Source organism: Ylistrum balloti, unplaced genomic scaffold, assembly GCF_031769215.1.
Source record: "Ylistrum balloti isolate Yb309-2 unplaced genomic scaffold, AGI_CSIRO_Ybal_v1 Utg370292, whole genome shotgun sequence".
Classification (NCBI taxonomy): Eukaryota; Metazoa; Mollusca; class Bivalvia; order Pectinida; family Pectinidae; genus Ylistrum; species Ylistrum balloti.
In genome coordinates this window covers 505,732-524,497 of record NW_026782221.1, presented here as the reverse complement: position 1 = coordinate 524,497, position 18,766 = coordinate 505,732, and the positions used below count along the sequence as shown (strand labels likewise).

The following is an 18,766-nucleotide window of genomic DNA, read 5'->3' as shown; positions in this document are numbered from 1 at the left end:
AAAATTTATTGATAAATATATTTTTTTGTATATCACATTTGATAACAAATATCTTAACTTGATATCATACACAATATAAATCTATAAATTGGTCCATGAGTACCTAGTCTGATACATTAATATGAGTGAATGCATCTGAAATTATCTGTCTTAAGCTGTACATTTCACATAAGAATGAAATCATAACACAGGAAAAAAATAGGAAGTGAAAGTTGAGAGAGGGGAGAAAGAAAGAAAATGCATTTTGTATATATTATATATATATGTATAAATTTACTGTCCTGCAGATTACAGCTACTATCTTTATGTATTTATAAGGATCTTATACTCTATATGTGTCTTACAGTATCAATAAATAATAATATTTTAATTCCTGTAAGTAAACATAAGACATCACATGAAATATTGGCTATCCAGAAGTACCTATGTATATACATTTGTATACTCAATAGATAGGATAAAAGATTCTAAATACTTATATCATCATCTACATACAAGGAAACTACAGATTTTCATGTTCAAGATACTACAGCATAGAAACATTATATCACAACATTGAATTTTGACATATTTTGTTTTGGTTTTTTTTTCAAATATTTTCTTATTTTTGGAAACATTTTGACACTTTCTTGCAACATGGTAAGGTTTGACCATAATTGTAGCAGCTTCCTTGCTTTCAAAATGGAAAAAAAAAACATTTAAAAAATGACATACAGCAACAAAATCAAAACAAGAACAGTGTAAACAAATCAATCACAAAAACAACAAAAGCACCACAGAGAGTTCAGCATGTCGCCCTGGTAAATACTAGCTTCTTCCTACCGATCTGAGTCAATTACCAGAGCGTAAGAAGTCCTGAGTTCCATCCGTAGTGAAGGTATTGACAAAATGATGACCTCTCTTATATACATGACACACAGTTATACCAGAGTAGTCTACATGACACCAGGTTACCTTAACAACAGGTCTGGCCTTAGCTTCTCTAACTTTGGTTGACGAATGGTTAGTGAAAATTTTCAGATATGAATCAAACAAAATTCACAGCATTCCTTTTCATTTCTCTATAGATAAATTGTGACAAGACAGAGATGTTTTAAATATCTAGTTTGTATTTAGTGCCAGTTTTTTTTTCAGTAGTAAGAATTTTTAACTTTCACTGACCACTGGTTGAATCTAAACAACATTTGAACAAGCAAGATAAATGGTTGAAACCTTTGTCAACTGTACATGTGCAAGGTAACAGGAGAAATATGTTTGAATGTCCAAGTAAATAGGAAAGAAGATGGCAATGTGACAGCTGACACTTTCCTTGGTGTGAATATAAGGCAGTCTTGATAGTTGAAGGCACAAATTTGAGTGTTTTTGTGTCTACTGCACCAGTCCACCTCAATAATCCTGTTACATTGTACATCTGTATGTAGCAGTATGTTATTTATACAATACAGTATTTATTGCCAGGCTGGGTGTCATCAATGTGTACTTTGAAAACGTAAAAAAAAATCTTTACCTAATTTGATCTGTATATATAACAAAGTTGAAATTTACCAGCAATCCAAAAAGGAATTTGAACGGATACAGAATCTCAGACCTGAACTTAGAGATTATTAATCAACCTCCTCAGATTTGTAATTGTATCACCTGTAGGTATAGAACAATAAAGACAACATTCGAGAGGGAGACTTGTATGTTTACACTGTAGAGTGAGCTTGCCCAATCCACCGTGTGGGAGAAGGGATAATGTATATATATTGTACAATATATGTATACTTTTGACACACATAGCTTAGAGTATTGTACAATAAAGATTGTATAATAAAGTGTTTTTTTCAATTTTTTGGCGATTCACAGAAATAATACTTTAGTATTTTTGGCGATACCATTTCAATAAGATACAATTCTTTTTGAATTTTAAATTCTTTATAATTTGGTGAAACACTTTTCAATTTTTGTCTTAAAACTCAAACGACTATTATTTATACTTTGTACATGTAAATGTTTTCATAAAGTAAATATAATCAGACAAAATTACATAAATAAAACAGATATTTGTACATATCTAATTAAAGATTGATATTTCATCAAACAGGCTTTCCCTTGATCTCTACAAACTTTTAATCTCACTCCCTCTCAAAAATTTTCTATCTTGCTCCCTCACTAAGAAATCTCATCTATTTTCCTCTCCATACACTTCAAAGGAATTGCACATCAATCATTCAGGTACCTGGTACAATCTATCACAATTTTATGTCGTATTTACACAATTTGTAACTAATTCATTAGAATATCACAGCTTTTTTTTTTTTTTTTTAACAAAGCAAAACAGAAATTGATCCTCAGTAATACGTGTGTTAATTATGTGCTCTACAAAACAGGTGCTCTTCAAATGATCCAATTTCCCTGAATATAAACATGTTGGAGATCACTTTTGGAAAATCTTACCATGATTACTGTAGATGATGTATAGGTAGGATGGAAAACAAAGGCAAAATGATGCATTATGTCTAATGCTCATAAAAGCAAGCTTATTGTCTTATCACATTTTACCAATGATATACATTGTATATATGAAGATTGATATGTATACCCCGTAGCTGCTGTGAAACTATTTAATATGAAATTCTATCAAAGTTTTATATAATTATAATTCTAGTTTGAACAGTATTGACAAGGAATCAGTTTTGATCAGTTGATATTGAGTGATGTTGACACCAATCATGTGTTGATCCTTGTCATGTTTTTGATAGCACTGACAAAGCTAGGGCCGTCAACTAACTTTTCCTTCTTATTTTCCATAGTCTGGTATAAGAAATCCATTATTTCCCTTTCAATCATTGTCTTCTTTCTGTATCTGTGATCTCCTCCATGTTACTCTGTTTCCTCGCCTGGTGACACACACTCCCCGTCTGTGTCAGTAAACACTTCATTGTCTGTGTTATCTTCTGTCTCCTTTGTCTTGTTTTCCTGCTCTCCTTTCTCCCCATCTGTCTCCTCCTGGTCCACAAATCCTACCTTTTTTACACCTGAAGTGGAAGTTTTGCGGTTCTCTCCCTTTCCATTTTTACCATCCTTGGGTTGACGTTTTCGTTTTGGCATCTTCCATCCATTCCAAACCCGAATAGTCTTATCCCAGGAACATGACACATACTACAACAAGTTGTTCGAATGAAAAAGTAATATCTGGAGCAAATAGAAAATTGTTGTACTGAGCACCTACATCATTTTGTTTAGTGAAATGTTTTATGTAAAGAAGTCTGACAACAGAACATTGATTTACAGGACATGTAAACTGTGAATTATATTTACAAACTGCATCACTATTTATATATCTGATATTTCACTTTTCTTGAAGATTCTATTGCTGCTGATACAAGGTAAGCTCTGGCTCCTTGCTTACATTTACTTATTTTCTGGTTTATTGTAAGAACATAACTTGGTTTGGTACTTACCTGATTACGTTCAGGGATATGTATGATACTTCTGATTGCGTCTGTGTGGCCCTCATTCGTCTGAACTAGACGGTAGTTTTCTGGGTCATATACTCTGAAATTAATTCAGGAAAACATATTTGCTGTAATCATTGTACATTCAGCATCCAACATCATTGATTTAACTGGTCTGTATTACAGTGGCTGTGTTGTGGGTTTGGAGAATTCTAACAGATGTAATGCAGAGGCTGTGTTGTGGGCTTGGAGAATTTTAACAGATGTAATGCAGAGGCTGTGTTGTGGGCTTGGAGAATTTTAACAGATGTAATGCAGAGGCTGTGTTGTGGGCTTGGAGAATTTTAACAGATGTAATGCAGAGGCTGTGTTGTGGGCTTGGAGAATTTTAACAGATGTAATGCAGAGGCTGTGTTGTGGGCTTGGAGAATTTTAACAGATGTAATGCAGAGGCTGTGTTGTGGGCTTGGAGAATTTTAACAGATGTAATGCAGAGGCTGTGTTGTGGGCTTGGAGAATTTTAACAGATGTAATGCAGAGGCTGTGTTGTGGGCTTGGAGAATTCTAACAGATGTAATGCAGAGGCTGTGTTGTGGGCTTGGAGAATTCTAACAGATGTAATGCAGAGGCTGTGTTGTGGGCTTGGAGAATTTTAACAGATGTAATGCAGAGGCTGTGTTGTGGGCTTGGAGAATTTTAACAGATGTAATGCAGAGGCTGTGTTGTGGGCTTGGAGAATTTTAACAGATGTAATGCAGAGGCTGTGTTGTGGGCTTGGAGAATTCTAACAGATGTAATGCAGAGGCTGTGTTGTGGGCTTGGAGAATTTTAACAGATGTAATGCAGAGGCTGTGTTGTGGGCTTGGAGAATTTTAACAGATGTAATGCAGAGGCTGTGTTGTGGGCTTGGAGAATTCTAACAGATGTATTACAGTGGCTGTGTTGTGGGCTTGGAGAATTTTAACAGATGTAATACAGAGGCTGTGTTGTGGGCTTGGAGAATTCTAACAGATGTAATACAGAGGCTGTGTTGTGGGCTTGGAGAATTCTAACAGATGTATTACAGTGGCTGTGTTGTGGGCTTGGAGAATTTTAACAGATGTATTACAGTGGCTGTGTTGTGGGCTTGGAGAATTTTAACAGATGTATTACAGTGGCTGTGTTGTGGGCTTGGAGAATTTTAACAGATGTAATGCAGAGGCTGTGTTGTTTTACAAAATGTAATCATATACACAAACTTTACTTTATGACAATGGCCAATCAATGTTTTATTATTTCATTATAGTTCATATTAATCACAACACCCAACTTAATCTATTTTATTTACCTGATATATTTCATTTACCTGATGTATTTTGTTTACCTGAAGTAATTTGTTTACCTGATGTAATTTGTTTACCTGATGTGTTTACCTGAGGTATTTTGTTTACCTGATGTAATTTGTTTACCTGATGTAATTTGTTTACCTGATGTAATTTGTTTACCTGATGTGTTTACCTGAGGTATTTTGCATACCTGAGGTTTTTTATTTACCTGAGGTATTTTGTTTACCTGATGTATTTTGTTTACCTGGTGTATTTTGTTTACCTGATGAGTTTACCTGATGTATTTTGTTTACCTGAGGTATTTTGTTTACCTGAGGTATTCTGTTTACCTGATGTATTTTGTTTACCTGATGTAATTTGTTTACCTGATGTAATTTGTTTACCTGATGAGTTTACCTGAAGTGTTTTGTTTACCTGAGGTATTCTGTTTACCTGATGTATTTTGTTTACCTGAGGTATTTTGTTTACCGGATGTAATTTGTTTACCTGATGTAATTTGTTTACCTGATGTGTTTACCTGAGGTATTTTGCATACCTGAGGTATTTTGTTTACCTGATGTATTTCGTTTACCTGGTGTATTTTGTTTACCTGATGAGTTTACCTGAGGTATTTTATTTACCTGAGGTATTTTGTTTACTTGATGTATTTCATTTACCTGGTGTATTTTGTTTACCTGATGAGTTTACCTGATGTATTTTGTTTACCTGATGTAATTTGTTTACCTGATGTAATTTGTTTACCTGATGTAATTTGTTTACCTGATGTATTTTGTTTACCTGATGAGTTTACCTGATGTATTTTGTCTAACTGATGTATTTTGTTTAACTGAGTTATTTTGTTTGCCTGATGAGTTTACCTGGTGTATTTTGTTTACCTGATGAGTTTACCTGAGGTATTTTGTTTACCTGAGGTATTTTATTTACCTGAGGTATTTTGTTTACCTGATGTATTTTGTTTACCTGGTGTACTTTGTTTATCTGATGAGTTTACCTGATGTATTTTGTTTACCTGATGTATTTTGTTTACCTGAGGTATTTTGTTTACCTGAGTTAATTTGTTTACCTGATGAGTTTACCTGGTGTATTTTGTTTACCTGATGAGTTTACCTGAGGTATTTTATTTACCTGAGGTATTTTGTTTACCTGATGTATTTTGTTTACCTGATGTATTTTGTTTACCTGATGAGTTTACCTGAGGTATTCTGTTTACCAGACGTTTTTTGTTTACCTGATGTATTTTGTTTACCTGATGAGTTTACCTGATGTATTTTGTTTACCTGAGGTATTTTGCATACCTGAGGTATTTTGCTTACCTGATGTATTTTGTTTACCTGAGGTATTTTGTTTACCTGATGTAATTTGTTTACCTGATGTAATTTGTTTACCTGATGTATTTTGTTTACCTGATGAGTTTACCTGATGTATTTCGTTTACCTGGTGTATTTTGTTTACCTGATGAGTTTACCTGGTGTATTTTGTTTACCTGATGAGTTTACCTGAGGTATTTTATTTACCTGAGGTATTTTGTTTACCTGATGTATTTTGTTTACCTGAGGCATTCTGTTTACCAGACGGTTTTTGTTTACCTGATGTATTTGTTTACCTGATGTATTTTGTTTACCTGATGTATTTTGTTTACCTGATTTTGTTTACCTGGTGTATTTTGTTTACCTGATGAATTTACCTTTTTTTGTTACCTGATGTAATTTGTTTTTTTTTGTTTACCTGATGATGTAACTTTTTTGTTTACCTGATGACGTGATGTTTTTGTTTACCTGATGAGTTTACCTGAGGTATTTTGTTTACCTGAGGTATTTTGCATACCTGAGGTATTTTATTTACCTGATGTATTTTGTTTACCTGATGTATTTTGCTTACCTGATGTATTTTGTTTACCTGAGGTATTTTGTTTACCTGAGGTATTTTGTTTACCTGATGTATTTTGTTTACCTGAGGTATTTTGTTTACCTGATGTATTTTGTTTACCTGATGTATTTTGTTTACCTGAGGTATTTTGTTTACCTGAGGTATTTTGTTTACCTGATGTATTTCTGTGCACCCACAACAATTGCGCCATTCTGCATATCTATACAGAGACAACACACTCCACCCTGGGCTGATAACACTGTCTCACACTCGTTTAAACCATGTCCTGCCTAGAAAGTAGAACACAATTATATAAAACATATATATAACATAACGACATATGTAAACAGTCTGATATTGCTCTGCTGTGTATACACAGTGAATTAATATGAACAAATATGAACAAATCTGAACTTACAAAAAATGTGCAGAATACAAGTTTCCAGGATTAAGAGTTTAGACAACCGACAAATCTTTTAACTGAGTTATCTCCCTTAAGCTTGCTTACATAACAATAACATTGTCAGAATGCTGCTGTTGTTTGTTTACAGAATGTCTATTTAGTATTTACTTTGAATACAGGGAATCACAAATAATTTTCATTGTCTAATCATACTTCTGAATATAATATGCACAGCATATGTAATTTTGTGTATTTAAACAGGGATTATACATCCCTGATTTTAATTGACACAATTTGGATGCTAATTTCCTGCTGAATAAGATAATTTGTTGTTGTCTGAAATTATTGTATTATTAGAATCAAACAAGTTGGTCAACATGGAGTAGACGTTAACTACATGATAAACACATATCCTATAATCAGGAGTCTCATTGATTTAAGAGCAATAAGGTCCTGTAATTAATAGCTATTTATCAAATTGAACTTTGTATATCAATTATTCATATTCAGTTGTGATAACCTTTATTCTGGATTTAATGTCATAAACAATATATGTTTATATTCTAATTATGTTCAAAATCATATGAAATGTATAACAATGTGTTTTTCTCTGTACAGAAGTTGCCATGTATAAAAGTATTAGATAATTCAGAATATATAATCAAATGATTGAAAACAAGACTTTCACTATGATATTTATTTTTTATAATGGGTTCTTTTCATTCTTTGCAAAAGTGCTGTGATGATCTGGCAAAGATTGCTTTGACTGCACACAGGCTGTACCCTTCTGACATGGCGACATAACACAACAAATTTTCTTTATGTGGTACTTAACAAAAAATGTCTGAACTATTGTGGGAATATTACTTTGAAAAGTCCATTCCATTCCTAAAAAGTAATTCCAAAACTCAAATTTTCTTGCCTGGTGAGTACAATTAATGTTACAGAACCAGATGGTGAATTTTCCAGACTATTAGTGTCTGGTTTATGGTGGGTATGTGACATGTTTTTATTCTTGGTGTGTACAACAGAAACTGCCTTACCCAAATCCTGATTGTACTATCTTCTGACCCTGTTACCCATGATCCTTTGCCATGAGGATTCCATCGTACACATGTGATCTCCCCTTCATGGCCCTGCAGAGTGTTGACGAGGGTCATCTTGGCACCATTAGTATGAAACTTTCTTATGTAAACCATCTTGTCACTGGATGCATAGGCAAACTCATTGCTGCAGCAGAGAAAAATAATGACAGTCTTCTATTGTTATTGGTTGGTGTTCCTTCTCAGATTTCTCTATCTAAATAAACACTTTTCTTACTGGAAATGTAAACAAGTTCTCTACTGAAAACAAGGTATGTTTTACCATTACTGATATCATTGTGTTTACATAATTAGCTTTCATGTCAATAAATCTTTTTTTTGCTCTTGAAATAATTTGGAATAATACCACCACAGTTATTTTAAGGCATACAATTATTTCAACAATCATGCTAAGTTGAGAAGGTTTCCATCTTACTATTTGTCTGAGTAGTCCATGTCCATGATCACCCCATCACAGGCCAGTTCTATGTTCTCCAAGTTAGTGGTGCCTGTGTTTCTGAATGTATCCAGTAAACTGTAACAAGATTTATCTACCTGAACCATTTCTCTGTACACATTACAACAGTAATGGTTTAATTTCTGTTGAATTGTGGGCACTCATATCTATGTCCATCATGTCAACAATAAGAATAAAATTGACAATAATATTTATTATTGAAAGATTTTGTAAGTATTTACTTGTTTACATGATTGAGTGCCCATAAAATACTGTTAGTACTTTTTAGAAAAACAAATTTTGAATACCTCGAAATTTATATACTTTTAGATCATATATTGACAAAATATACCTAAATGTACCACTTAAAGGTTAAGATATCAGTACTCAATGTTGAATCACCCTATAGGCTAACTGATGGAGTGTACTCAGGATTTCAAGAATTTGATTCATAGATGAGTTTCCAGGTGAGTAATAATTGTGAAAAGAATTTCTTGCAATAAAAAGCACATTTAAGGTAGATAACATATATAACAATGATAAGACAGAGTTTGACTTACTCTCCAGCCTCAAGGTCCCACAGACAAATCCTTCTGTCCCAGCCAGCACTTAGCTGTAACATATATTCACATTATATACGTCAGTGTAACACACAATCTCTGTGACAAATTCAATCAAAACACTAAATTAGAGTTAGAATTTACATTATGTATTATTCCTCAACAATATCAATAACACTGTATCATTAGAAGTTGTTGTATTGGAACAGATGGAGGGTATTCCTTCTGATAAGTTATATAATAATGTGCTATGCAGCTTGTACACTGGACTCAATTTTATATATTAAGTTATATTCTGTTTAGTACTTGCTACGTAAAATCAAGTTCTGTTAACTCCCCTGTCCCTTATCACCACTAGACTCAATGACTCAGTGCTGTATAGCACTTTATATGTCGTTAACTCCCTTGTGCCCCACCCCTATCACCACAAGACTCAATGACTCAGTTCTGTATAGTAATTTACACATGTAATTACATGCAGTTAACTCCCTTGTAATTACATGTAGTTAACGCCCTTGTACCTCCCCATCACCACTAGACTCAATAACTCTGTGCTGTAAGTATTTATCACATAAATCTATGTATAGTTAACTCCTTTTCCCTTCCTATCACCACAAGACTCAATGTTCAGTATTTACTACATATATCTATGTATAATAAATCCTTGCCCTGCCCTATCACCATGCACTAGACTCATTGCTGTATAAGGCCTACCACAATTAACGCCCTTGTCTCTCCCTATCAACAATAAATTGTATTGACAGATTAAATTTCCTGCCTCAGCATTTCTTATTTCTGCTAGAGTTTGAAAATATAATAGGTCAGGGCTATTAATCTTGACATTCTTATTGGCTGATATTTATATACCATACAGTATTAATTTCCAAGATGGAGTTTGGGGATATTTGTGGAAAAATTCAAATGTCTGTCTACATTGTAGCCATGTATGTATTTCTAGAGAAGTACATGGGTTCATTACCAATGATTGTTTATCAACTGATCAAATCTAATACAACTTTTCAAAGAGATGCTTGATATGTTCATTATTATCATATAACCAATGAAACATGGGCAAATTATTAGAATTGATACTTGTTGAATTTGAAACTGTTTTCAAATGATGTCAATACAATAAGCCTAGTAATTACTTACTTATTATTGTCAGCACATAAAATGTTGCTATTGTAAACATGAGGGAATTCTGAGGCTCAAACCTAAACCAATGATTCATTGCCTGAATTCACCAATCAGCAACATTTTTGTTTAAATTTTGACAAAGGTGGTAATTCTGACCTATCATAGTTTCTAGAGGAGAAAAGTTGTACTAGGGCAGATGATTTATTCTGTATACAGTGTGCTATGTAGCACTACCTCATATGTTAAATTAATTCTCTTATCTCTCTGTATTTTTTCGCCAGTAGGCTGAATATTGCAAAGTATTCCCTTGTCCCTTCCTATCACCAATAGTCTTTATGTTGCATATTACTTGCCATATAAGTTGAGTTAACTCCCTTGTCCCTTTCTTTCTGACCACCACAAGACTTTATGACAAATTGTACAGTACTTATCGCATACCTTGAATTAACTCCCTTATCCCTACTTGTTAATACTAGACTCGGTGTTGTATAGAACTTACCACACATGCTGAATTAACTCCCATGTCCCTCCCTGTGTTAATACTAGACTCGGTGTTGTATAAAAATTACAACAATTGTTGAGTTAACTCCCTTGTCCCTCCCTGTGTTAATACCAGACTTGGTGTTGTATAGAACTTATCACATATGTTGAGTTAACTCCCTTGTCCCTCCCTGTGTTAATACTAGACTCGGTGTTGTATAGAACTTATCACATATGTTGAGTTAACTCCCTTGTCCTTCACTGTTAAAACTAGTCTTTGTAATGTATAGAACTTACCACATATGTTGAGTTAACTCCCTTGTCCCTCCCTATCACCACTAGACTTGTTACACAGCTAGTGTGGCCAGCAAACACATGCTTACACACAAAGCCAGCTACACGATTTGTGACAGAGTCACTGTCCTGAAACATAAGGAAGTTACAGGTAAACATGACACCATTTCACTATAGACTTCATCAACTAGAAATGTACAGGTTATGGTGCAAGTCTTGATTTTTTTGTACTAACTACACAGTCGACTGGAATGCTGATTTGCAAAGATTCTTAACGGTAAATTCTGGAAGATTACATTTTTTTCACATTCCATCACAATTTATTCAACATTTATATTTTAGAAGAGAGAAGATGGTCTACCCCTGGTTTAGCATTCTGTGGCAGTAGGTCGGAGTCAGAGTCAAGGAGGATACTGTATTTGCTAATGAGCTTCTGGAGGTCCTGAGGCTTCATGTGTTGGAGGGCCTTTACAGCATCATCATCAAATCCCCATACATCTGCCAAAACAAAATGTGTTATCTTAAAAAGTTTCTGGTATGTCACATGCATACAAAGATTTTCAATACGCCCAAATAAATATATGTTGAAAAGGGCAAAATCAATCATTTTGTTTCCATGGTAACAGAAGAAGTACAGAAAATGAAAATCCCATCATAACATGATTAGACTTTAAGGTTAATTTGTTAGCTGGAGGAGTTTCTGAGGTACACTGTGAAATCTATATCAAATAGAAGGAACTCATTAATTTAATCTCAATGAGAGGAGGATGAAGGAGAAGGATTGATAAAAGGTACATTAAACTAATGTACACTCAAACTTTCAAAAAGGTACACGTAATTACAGGAACATGTACTCACAAATATTACTGTCCTCGGAGGCGGCAATGATGAAGTCCAGGCTTTCTACAAACAGGATCTTGAGGATGGTAGTGTTGGCATGGTTGTGTGTGGATACCTGTAAGGATTGTAGAAAAAATAATGGTAAATAGCTACTTTAAATACAAATTCAGTGATAGATACTGTAAGTGCCAAATAATGAGTTGTACTTCATTATACAGCTGTTCTGTCCTTGTTGGACACATCAGTGATGCTAGGTGCCTGATGTATGGAAATCTAGAAGCCGTGTTGGAAAAGATGAAACATATGTAAAAATAATGATATGGGTAGGTGCCATAATATAATAATCAGAAAAGAGCAACTACATGATTGTATATTTAATGTGAACAGTGCCATTATTCATAGGAAATTTAACATAGCACAAAACTGCTCAATTCTAGGCCAATCCCCTGCTGACATGTTCAATGTAGCACAATATTAACCAGATACCAATTTCTCTTTGATACTGATTAACATCACTTTGATTGGTACTTTATTTTCACCACCCCTGGTAATGTTTAGTGATCAAGTAAATCTACTAGGACATCCAACTTAAACATGATGTACCTTGTATGTATATAGATTTGGTCAGATATAACACATTGGTGTTAACAATGCAACATTTCTTGATTTATCTTAAACTTCAACAACTATATATATATATATATATATATAACAGCTAGTGTCATTATATATATATATAACAGCTAGTGTCATTATATATATATGTCATTATATATATATAACAGCTAGTGTCATTATATATATATATATATATATATACAGCTAGTGTCATTATATAACAGCTAGTGTCATATATATATATATCAGCTAGTGTCATATATATATAAAACAGCTAGTGTCATTATATAACAGCTAGTGTCATTATATATATATATATATAACAGCTAGTGTCATTATATAACAGCTAGTGTCAATATATATATATATATATATATATATATACAGCTAGTGTCATTATATAACAGCTAGTGTCATTATATATATATATATAACAGCTAGTGTCATTATATAACAGCTAGTGTCAATATATATATATATAACAGCTAGTGTCATTATATAACAGCTAGTGTCAATATATATATATATAACATCTAGTGTCATTATATAACAGCTAGTGTATATAACAGCTAGTGTCATTATATAACAGCTAGTGTCATTATATAACAGCTAGTGTATATAACAGCTAGTGTCATTATATAACAGCTAGTGTATATAACAGCTAGTGTATATAACAGCTAGTGTCATTATATAACAGCTAGTGTATATAACAGCTAGTGTCCTTATATAACAGCTAGTGTATATAACAGCTAGTGTATATAACAGCTAGTGTCATTATATAACAGCTAGTGTATATAACAGCTAGTGTCCTTAGTTCTGAGGAAGCATATACAGCATTTCTATCAAATAAATCTGGAAAATTTACAGGAGTGTTAGAACAAACTTTGTAATGAAGTAAAGAAAAATACCAGAATTGGATGTTTAAATACATTGTAAAATGAAAAAAAAATACTAATAAAATTGATTAATGCTACTTAACTTTGAGCTGAAATGATAAATTTAAGCAATGTTTGCAGAAAATTAGGACTAGAAGCAAAAAAGCTGCAAAATTTGTATATATACAGGATGGCGGATACTGGTATCACAATATGACTTAGAAGGAGGATATGTTTGTAAAATGATTTAAACCATTGCTAAATGGTCATTCACTGTATTATTTAGTGACGTGATACCTTATCTGTAGAAAAGTTATTACCTCCCCATCTGTTACTATCATTCATGTCACAGTGACGTTACCAAATCATTAGATCAATTGCCTGAAGATGGCTGCAGGCCTGAAAACTTTAGCAAGCTATCTCATTGATTTTGTCTATTTATTGATATGTAAGTATAAAAGTATATGTTTATTACAGACAATAAGTTTTTTCGTTAATTAATATTTATTTAAAAACACTTGAGGCCTGGTATACACAGATGAAATGATCTGACCCTCTCCATCAATGATCTTACTAAGTTCCTTTAAAGACTGATCTGTATTTTACTCAGATTTTTTGGTGCACGACTATTTACAGAAGTACTGAAGGAATAAAGTGGTAATATGTTATATTAGAAGGGTATTGTGTTACTAAATATAATGACTTCAAATATCAAATTCCAAGCCCTAGAGAAAAATGATAAAAATATATTCAATCCTAAATGTTCGACAGCCATCATGAAATTCAGATTACATTAACAATGTGTAATACACAACTAAGATCAATACTGATTACATGAATGTATATTTATAGAAGATCCTTTTTGTTATTTGAAAAATAGTGATTACAAATTTCAAATGTTAAAATCCCAAATGGCTGCTAGAAGCCATATTGAAATCTAAATCCTAATCACAATATGGCATGTACAACTGTATTCCCTACTGATTATGTTGATGGAGTTTCAAGAAGATCCCTTTCCTAGTTGTGGAGAAAGAGTGTTCACAATTTTCAAACAACATCATACAGAATGGATCCACAACAGTTATGTAAATGGCTTTGTGGACAATTCCTTTTGTAGTTTTTGAAAATAAATGATTTATTTTCAGTCTTTATAAAAGAAAAGAGAACTGAAAAAGAAATATTAACAACAGAAAAACTGCATTCTCTGTTCAACATGCTTTAAATCTGAATGAGAATTCTTTCCTTTTGTTCCTCTACAGCAATGTTTATAAGGATTCAATGTTTATAAGGATGATATTCAATGTTTATAAGGATGATATTCAATGTTTATAAGGATGATATTCAATGTTTATAAGGATTCAATGTTTATAAGGATGATATTCAATGTTTATAAGGATGATATTCAATGTTTATAAGGATTCAATGTTTATAAGGATGATATTCAATGTTTATAAGGATGATATTCAATGTTTATAAGGATGATATTCAATGTTTATAAGGATGATATTCAATGTTTATAAGGATTCAATGTTTATAAGGATGATATTCAATGTTTATATGGATTCAATGTTTATAAGGATTCAATGTTTATAAGGATGATATTCAATGTTTATAAGGATTCAATGTTTATAAGGATGATATTCAATGTTTATAAGGATTCAATGTTTATAAGGATGATATTCAATGTTTATCAGACATATGATTACTGAAAAGCAATTCAGTGATCACTTCATTGGTTCCAGGGTAAGCATTAAAGATTAAAAATATTGAAAAAAAAGAATAAAGATGATAAAAATTCACCCTTCACCAACCAAATCTTTGAATGATATTTCAAATAAGATAAAATTGTAAATTGAAAAAAAATCAACATTGTACTTTTGATTAAAAGCAGGTTAAAAGATTTTGAAGTACCATTGTCACTTAAGGCTGTGTGACCCCACAAATATAAGAAAAATATGAAAAATATTAAAAAAGATGTAACTATTGTAAGAGATCCCACATTTTTTAAACTAAAAGATTTTCAGAATAAATTTCTTCAGGAACACTCTCACCAGACTTTTCATTGAAGGATAATCATAAGTACGTGTACGTTTGCGACGTCCCTGTGTCTGTGAAATAAGCATGGTATATTTGTACACATGGAAACAATAGTGATAACATCTAAGATTTATAGTGTTGTGACTAGTAAAGGGAGCAAAGTATATCATAAGTATATATACATTTAAATACAATTTGATTTTAGTGGTAAAATGCATTGCTTTAGTTTGTTTTTATGGTCTTTAAGTGACAGACTTAAAAAAAAAAAGAAGAAAGAAAGAAAAATTGGTTGCTCTGTCCACTGTAGTGACTGCCAACTACTCTCCCAACACAAGTCAGCCATTAATTATCATCAACATGTACTTTTAGATATTATATCTGGGCAAAAAAATAAAAAATAGACTGACACGAACTTGTTCCTAATGTCTAACTTGCATGCATCTATCTGATGTTAAAAAACAATGTTCCATCATTAAAGAAAAAGTCTATTTTTATAAATAAAGTTTCAAACAATTTTAGCTATGAATGTTTTCAGTTTTAGTTATAAAATCAAAAGATATGTACTGAATAAGACATATTTGTCAGTCCATCTAAAGACCAATTAATGTCTAGTTCAAGAAACAGAGCTCTCCTGTAGCAGAGGAGAAAAATGTTGTATGGCTATAATACCACCACAGTCTACGTCACAACAGAGTGACAAATATGTGGTCATTCCTGTCCAAGCTCTGGATAGTCACAAATTATGGGTAAATATGCTGGACATTGGATATGTTGGAACAACAAGTTTATTTCATACCATTTCCTATCCATAAAGGCCAGACCTCTCCATTTTTTCCTGAGTACTCTAATAACGATATTGTATTGTTATAAGTTAGTGTAAACGTACGGGTGGGATGCTGGGTTTGTTGAAGGCATAGTGACTTTGTACACTCCTGTTACTGCTGCGACTGGTCTCAGGTCGGGCCGTCTCTGGCCGTGAGGTTGGGGTCTGACTCAGCTGTTGTTCCATCATCAGCTCACGTGCCTTACTCCCAGCTTTACGCTGCTTCTTTAGTTTAGAATCACTCAGCTGATACATCTCCTTACTACAGATAAAGTTACATAACTTTAAGTGAAACTTAATTAGGAAAATATTGCTTTCAGAAATTTCCTATGTCTGACATAAGATAATATAATTATTGACTTAATATTTCTATCAAGTGAGTATATCAAGCAATAAAAATTTATCTTACCAACTACATGTACCAATTAAAATCTGTAATATGTTAATGCATGTACATGAATGTATGTATGTAAGTGTCTGCGTCTAAAGTGTTACCAGTGTAGCATGATATTGTGAAGCATGGGAAAATGAAGTGGTGTAGTATGATAAAGTGAAGCTCATGGTAAGGTGAACCTGCCCCACCCTAAATTTCCCCACCCCAGACATAATTTTTGTTATTTATGTGTTTTTATGAACAAATCAGGGTGATTAGAAAAAAAAATGATGAAAACACATAATTAGTAAGAAAATAGTGAAATTTCATGGTGAAGTTAACCCCCACCTGCCCCACCCTAAATTTCCCCACCCCAGACCTAGTTTTTGTTACGTATGTGTTTAAATGAATGTATGGTAATTAGCATGGTACATGGTTTGTACCTACCTATACATGAAGTGATTTGATTGCATACGTTCCCATTTAATGATTACGCCTTCATTGTCCCCACTGAATAGTAGAATAGGCACCTTCTTAGCTGGAAATAAAAAATATAGACACTGAATAGTAGAATAGGCACCTTCTTAGCTGGAAATAAAAAATATAGACACTGAATAGTAGAATAGGCACCTTCTTAGCTGGAAATAAAAAATATAGACACTGAATAGTAGAATAGGCACCTTCTTAGCTGGAAATAAAAAATCTAGATGTACACAGGTGAGATATGGTTCCTACAGATCTACGTCTCTTAACTAAATCCTGATAATGTAAAATATTCTGTTCCCAACAATGACAGGTACTTTGTTGATTCTTAAATTAAACATGCAGATGATGTGAAGTTGACGAGAACTTCCCCTCACTCAATTAATAGATACAGGCATATATCATGATACCAAAAACAAATTTCACTTAAATAAGAATAAAAACAAAAAGCTTTACAGAAGTCTGATAGTAATGAATACTAAACTTCTATATCCAGCAAGCCCCTCAGTTGTAAAACTCACATTTGTAACATGTGATTTATTTAACACAAGTTCATTATGTAAACAAGCTACTTACTGTAACATAGACTTTCTAGAGAGCTGCGACATTTAAGAGCTGTAATACAACCTGATGAGTTATATTTCCACACCACCAGGTGGCGCCGACTAGTTGAAGCTGTAACCAACCAATACAAGAATTAATTTAAAATCAATCAAGAAAAGAGTTAAAGCAACAAAGATGTCTACATGGGAATTCTGTGTCCAAGGGGACATAACTACAACAAGCACATAAAACAAACATTAACAGACAAGTAAATAGCAGGTTTTCGAAGTTAATGTTACCTACCAACAACTTCATTTAATTCACCAAAATATTTAAGGATCTGTAAATGATATTTTTCTTCTTCCTGTTGTTGAAATGTTCCAATAAAATCTGAAACCTGAAAAACAGAGAATATTTTATCTTTTGATGTGATAATATTTGTTAATTCAGGTTGATTTAACTGACATTTCACATGAAACTTCCTTGTTTATTTTGTTGTTTACTTCATAACATTAGTATTAACCATGTTTCCAACAACCATAAACAGTGAATTTGATGTCTACTTCACTACTTCCTTTTATAACCCAGTTTACCCAGGAAATTCCTATCTGGCTTCCTTCTGAAGACCAATGGCAAACATTTATCAATCCATATTTTCTTATCTGTTTTGGTAAAATACCTTTTCTCTGGTTTTTCAATTGAAAATGAAAATGTCTGAGAAAGAAACATGGGCAAATTACCTAGTTTAAGATTTTAAACATGAAACTATTTTTCTTGTACTTACATTGTCCCCAGACTTGGGATCGAAAAGACTAGCATAAGAGGTTCCGCCTGCTACCCAAACTGTCTTGTTACGAGGGACATAACAGATACCAGATACTGTGGATAGGAAATTGTCCAGCTTGTGTACTGGTTTACCATCAACTGACCAGATCTTCACACTCTTGTCAAATGACCCTGTTAGTATCCTGTAAATAAATATCAGATACCCCTGCTGAGGTCAGGTTTTATATCCAGGAAGGTCTAAAACACAGATAAGAAGAAAAGGGTTCAACAGTGTGTCTAACATCAACAGTGAGCTTTTCAAAGGTAGGACAGATTTTATCAAATGTCCACGTATTAAAATCTTT

At 32.9% G+C, this 18,766-nt stretch overlaps 1 protein-coding gene across 1 annotated transcript in view; it reads right to left on the bottom strand.

Annotated features, from left to right (window-relative positions):
• Positions 1–2,865: 2,865 nt before the first annotated feature.
• The window catches only part of LOC132553011 (uncharacterized), a 37,587-nt gene continuing 21,686 nt past the window's right edge, over positions 2,866–18,766 (bottom strand). Inside the window, exons 8-21 of the mRNA XM_060217215.1 lie at positions 18,421–18,604; positions 17,940–18,033; positions 17,670–17,768; positions 17,058–17,148; positions 16,301–16,499; positions 11,903–11,999; positions 11,406–11,542; positions 11,048–11,173; positions 9,134–9,186; positions 8,553–8,651; positions 8,078–8,264; positions 6,806–6,921; positions 3,447–3,540; positions 2,866–3,144 (exon numbers count right to left, since the gene is read on the bottom strand). Coding sequence (XP_060073198.1) covers positions 2,866–3,144; positions 3,447–3,540; positions 6,806–6,921; positions 8,078–8,264; positions 8,553–8,651; positions 9,134–9,186; positions 11,048–11,173; positions 11,406–11,542; positions 11,903–11,999; positions 16,301–16,499; positions 17,058–17,148; positions 17,670–17,768; positions 17,940–18,033; positions 18,421–18,604 — 1,855 coding nt within the window. The remainder of the gene's footprint in view (positions 3,145–3,446; positions 3,541–6,805; positions 6,922–8,077; positions 8,265–8,552; positions 8,652–9,133; positions 9,187–11,047; positions 11,174–11,405; positions 11,543–11,902; positions 12,000–16,300; positions 16,500–17,057; positions 17,149–17,669; positions 17,769–17,939; positions 18,034–18,420; positions 18,605–18,766) is intronic.